This window comes from Solanum tuberosum, unplaced genomic scaffold (genome assembly GCF_000226075.1).
Source record: "Solanum tuberosum cultivar DM 1-3 516 R44 unplaced genomic scaffold, SolTub_3.0 scf00284, whole genome shotgun sequence".
Taxonomy (NCBI): Eukaryota; Viridiplantae; Streptophyta; class Magnoliopsida; order Solanales; family Solanaceae; genus Solanum; species Solanum tuberosum.
In genome coordinates this window covers 107,401-112,473 of record NW_006239212.1, presented here as the reverse complement: position 1 = coordinate 112,473, position 5,073 = coordinate 107,401, and the positions used below count along the sequence as shown (strand labels likewise).

At 33.6% G+C, this 5,073-nt stretch overlaps 2 protein-coding genes across 2 annotated transcripts in view; both read left to right on the top strand.

The window, feature by feature from the left end:
* LOC102584671 (tRNA (guanine-N(7)-)-methyltransferase) overlaps positions 1-1,559 on the top strand; it is a 5,872-nt gene extending 4,313 nt beyond the window's left edge. The window contains exon 8 of the mRNA XM_006359052.2: positions 844-1,559. Within this exon, the coding sequence (XP_006359114.1) occupies positions 844-1,071 (228 nt within the window). The 3' untranslated portion in view covers positions 1,072-1,559. The remainder of the gene's footprint in view (positions 1-843) is intronic.
* Positions 1,560-3,126: 1,567 nt separating this feature from the next.
* Positions 3,127-5,073, top strand: part of LOC102584329 (glycine-rich protein A3) — a 3,280-nt gene continuing 1,333 nt past the window's right edge. Inside the window, exons 1-2 of the mRNA XM_006359051.2 lie at positions 3,127-3,327; positions 4,251-4,570. Of these exons, the coding sequence (XP_006359113.1) occupies positions 4,279-4,570 (292 nt within the window). The 5' untranslated portion in view covers positions 3,127-3,327; positions 4,251-4,278. The remainder of the gene's footprint in view (positions 3,328-4,250; positions 4,571-5,073) is intronic.

The following is a 5,073-nucleotide window of genomic DNA, read 5'->3' as shown; positions in this document are numbered from 1 at the left end:
AAAATGACCCCCCCCCCCCCCCCCTCCACCACAAAAAAAGAAGAAAAAAAAGGGAAAACAATGAGCTTTCATGTGTGCAGTAGTTATGTGGTTACGCATTTGTGGCTGCAGTGCATCAATCTTCTTTTCAGGAAAATAAAGAAGAGGGTTTAAGTAATTTCCTAATGTGTGCAGTAGTTATGTGGTTACCAGTTGAAATTGAAGCATGGTCAATTGCCCAACTACGCAGTACGTATATTAGTTCCAATTGGTATCAGGGACTGGACAAGGGAGAGTGAAGGGATATGCATCTTATGGACTTGGATCCATGGTTGTTCAAAATAGATGATCCAAAACTTGTACCCAAGGTGTTAGCTCCAAATGTCTCAGATTCTTTTAGGCTTTGACCTTTCTCTCCAAACTTGTGATTTACTTTGCTTGACATCACCAAAATATCATGATGTCAATTCTCAGTGGTTTCAGTTGAAAAGTGTAACACAATGCTTTAACAGGTTATCTACCCTATTTTATGGCTAAAATGGTCTACCGTTTCCTAACCTTCTTGGTAGGTCCTAAAATAAGTCGGTTTTGATTTGAGAGCAGTGTACATGGCATAAAAGTGATTGTAAAGCCAGCTATTTGTCTGATTTAATAATATATAGGTTGCCTTACTTTTTCTGAATAAAATTTAGCTTCTGGTTTGTTTCATAAATGTACTGCACACATCCTTTCCATCTTATTATTCTATGTTCTTAAGAAAACAAAGCCCAACAATGAGCATGCACTTATAAATTCAGCTGAGCATCACATGCATAATCTTTTGTGTTTCATTGTTGCCTAAGCTTTCTAATTGATGGTTGATAGGTCTTTATACAATCTGATGTGCTCGATGTTGCGCTTGACATGAGAAATTATTTTGATGCTGTACCTGATAAACTAGTACATATAGATAGTGTTGACCCAAGTTTACCTTGTGATGGTGATGGGTGGGTTTTGAACAACCCAATGGGGATAAGAACTGAAAGGGAGATTCATGCAGAATATGAAGGTTGCAAAATCTACAGAAGGGTTTACAAAAAAGTTCAACACTAACTCTCTGGTTCATAACTTGCTGTTCTGGAGTTTAGGATCACACAATTTTGCTCTCAACTTTCTCCTGACATTATTATGGGTCTTTGCAGTACCCTTCAACACATCTATATTTGTACAACTCATTCTAATGTCTCCCACAATGCAAAGTTAAAACCATGGAGCTTGAAGTTCAGCAGTTGATAGTCGAGCGAGTGGTTTGATGGCATAATGAAGCCCCTTCAAAAGGAGAGCATGTCACCTACATCTCATATAAACATTAGCTCTTTTTTCCCGTTTCTTTTCATTTTTTCTTCGTTCGATCTTTGTAGTTTGTACCATGGAGTGTATTGTTTTTAGTTGGTAAACAATATGCTGGTTAATCTGTAACAGTTCGTGTTGTTCTCACGTACAAGAGGAACTAAACTATTAAGTGCATACAGGTTCAATTCTCTTGATTTCTTGGAAGGAGGAAAAATGAAGCTTTCAATGTAGGATATTCTAAGGCATGACATGTTGTGGTAAAGAGCCCATTTTATGGCATTAAAGCCAAAATGCTTTCAATAAAAAACTGTCAAGATTTAAATTCGATTTGGTCCTGATTTTGGTGCGCTTACTATTCGAAAAAGAGGTGGGGTAGTGGTATCTTTATATTCATAACTAGTGACATGCTTTGCTTGTTTTGTAATCCAAAGTGGAGCCAGAATGTGAAGTTAATGAGTTTTGGACTTCGCAAAAATTTATTGAATTCATCTGAACCCGCCAAAAATTCTAAGGTTTAGCATCAGATTCTGTAGTTGAAGAAAAGGGAATTGAGATGCATCCTTTCTTTTCTACTGATCGTCATTTTTTCCCTTCCTTTTTCCTCTTTAGAATATGCCACAGCCAATTATCACCCATTAGTTTATGTAGCGTTCTTTTAAAGTAGTGAAACTTTCTAAAGAAAATGTGCCACTTTAATTTGTGCCACGAATAATTATACATTATACATATATATATTTATGCCTTTTTAAACACCTGGATAACTTTAATTTTCTTTTACGATTTGTTGAAGGTGTGATTTGACTTTTTGTTCAAAGTTCAAGAGGAAGGAGAGGAATTATCGTAGTAATTTTATGAAAATATACTTGTTGATGACTACTTTTCAATATACGGTCCAACAATCCTTAACATGTTTAAAAGCGTATAAAAGAAAAAGAAAACTTGTATATATCATTCTAGAGGGTGGAGATTTGGTAAACCACCCGTTTGTTGAGTAGTACTAAAAGTTTGAACGTTAAATCAAGTGCCTTATTTAATATACTCATGCATGCTAAACAGTTTAATAACTTATTTCAATTGTAAGTTTTATTACTCGTTAATTAATAGTCATAATTTCTTCATTATAATCTTTTTGTGTTTTTTATTATACACAGTCAATTATTTTAAATATGGTCATTTTTGTACTACCTAATTTTCTTCTTGGTTTTTTGTTTGTTTGTTTGTTGTTGTAACTGATTTTTGGATAAGTGTGTTATATTATATTAGTTGTGTGTAATTATCAAACTCGAAATTTACATAAATGTGTTAAATTTTCCTTAATTAATATAAATGACACAATCCTTTTAACCAATTATCACAAGTTTGGTCTTTGTCCAACAAAATTAGTCGATCCGTCTTGGTCAATTTTGATGTTTTGGAATTTTTTTTATTAATTAATTAAAAAAGAATTATTAACATTTGTCCTAATATTCTATCCATTTTAAGAATTATTTAAGTTTATTAACCAGTAAGATTCGATTACTTTATTCCTTGATACATGGACACTCCATGCATACGTATTCTCTAATCAATATCCATTACATAACCAAAAAATATTTATCATCATTTCTTTTTTGGCAATGCTTTAATATTAATTTTTTTAAGTGTCATGTCTAAGATAGTAAAATTAAATGTATTTTAATATATTTAACATAATTTTAATCTAAGACTATAATATTAAAAAAAACAATTTATTTTTTTAAATTATTCGTGCTAAATCAAGTTAGAGCATTCTTTTTTAAAAACGGTAAACCCAATAAATGAAACAAGAAAAAAAAAGGACAAAATTCTCCATAATAAAAAGTAACACGCAGAAGTAACGCGTAAAGGAAATTACAAGGATACGATTCCTATATATATATATATATATTTTTAGTATTACTTAATATGGTAATTTGATTTGTATAAATTTACAAAAATTCTGAATAAGTTTTTATATCTCAGGTGATCTCTGTGTTGAACAAAAATTGAATTACAAAGGTGATTCTTTTCTTCTCCTTCCATCAATTTTAATATTTTTTGGTATTTGGGGTTTCAATAGAATTTCATTTCCCATCTTTACTGCTTTGTTTTTCTGATGGTTTCAAGATTATTAGTATTTTTTTTTCGTTTTTCTTGGTGGGGTTTAGGTGATAGTTTCAAGATTCTGTTTTTCGAAATACCCATGTTTGTTTTTCTGATTTACTGTTGATTTTGATCTTTCTTGGTGTTTTTAGCATGTGATCATGTATCTGTTTTGCTGAATCGATCTTTAATTAGGCTTATTCTTGTTTTTGCAGAATGAAATAGGCCTAATTCTGGTGGTTTTGTTTTAGATTTTTGGTCCTTTTATGTTCTGTATCCCCTAATCACATAGTAGAAAAGAACTAGCCAAATCTTTGGATTTAGTATAGTCGTGTTTTAGTTGTGATAATTGATGATTGATCTTATTTATGAGGAGTTATTGTGTTTTCCCTTCGGATATCGGGGAAACAATTTGTGTTGGTATAGAAAAACTTGTAGTTTTTTGTAAATTCTTCTTTGTGTTTGTGTAATTATTCAGTATATCGAGTTGTGACATGCCGAGTTGTTGTATGTTTATCAGGCTAGTTTGTTCATGATCTTTAAAAAGACGAAATGTAGTAATGAGTTTAATCATAGAACATAAGACAATTGACTTCAAGGATGGTTTGAAATTTGTTTGTGATTCACCAAATATTTAATTTGTTGGCTATATGAATCATTCTCTACTTGTGTTACATGTTTTTATTGATGTCGAGTGGCTAAGTAAATTCGTAGATTTAAGCATAGTGATGGAGGTTGGGTGGAATTCAATTTAAGAAAAGTTGGAAACTAATGTTCTGCCTTTGACCTAGCCGAATAATCCAATGTGAATATTTACATCCTTATTGTTCTTGATCCAGGCTCTGATAATTGAATCTGAAAAGAAAAATGGGGGACAAGAATGAAAATACTGACAAAGGACTGTTTTCTAGTCTTGCTGGATATGCTATGGGCCATCACCATGGAGGCTATGGGGCATATCCACCTCAAGGATATGGATATCCACCACAAGGGTACGGGTACCCGTCTTCTGGCTATCCTCCTCACGGTGGTTACCCGCCAGCAGGATATCCTCCTCCACCAGGGGCATACCCGCCACCTGCATATCCTCCACATGGTGGATATCCTCCTGCAGGTTATCCACCCTCCTACTATCCGGGTCCATCAGCCTCACATCATGGTAATACATTGAACTAGTTTCTTAGTATTTATTGCTTCTCTGCATTTAAATCAGTTTCAAGATATAATGTCCTTTGTTATCCACACATCCCATGTTTTCTTTGTCGATTGTGCAGTTCCTTTATTAATTACATTCTTCATTGTGATACCATGTCTGAATTATGTGTAAGGAATCACAACAAGATGATAAAGCTCTTGAAACTTCAAGAGTGACAGTCCTAGAGGGGGTTAAAGGCAGAACAATTAACCCCCGAAGTTATAAATCAATAATTTGCATATATGCAACGGGAAGAATGTTGATCACCCATGTGGTCAACCACCTTAATACTCCCGAAGTTATAATCATGCATATATCCAATCACCTTAACAAATGGACTAAATAGACCTTGCAGTTTTTTTGAGAAATACCATGCTTCTGTTTCTTGGATTTTGTTATTTTGGGGGGGGGGGGGGGGGGGGGGGGTTTTCTAGCTTCATAACTTATACAACATGCCCAACACTCTG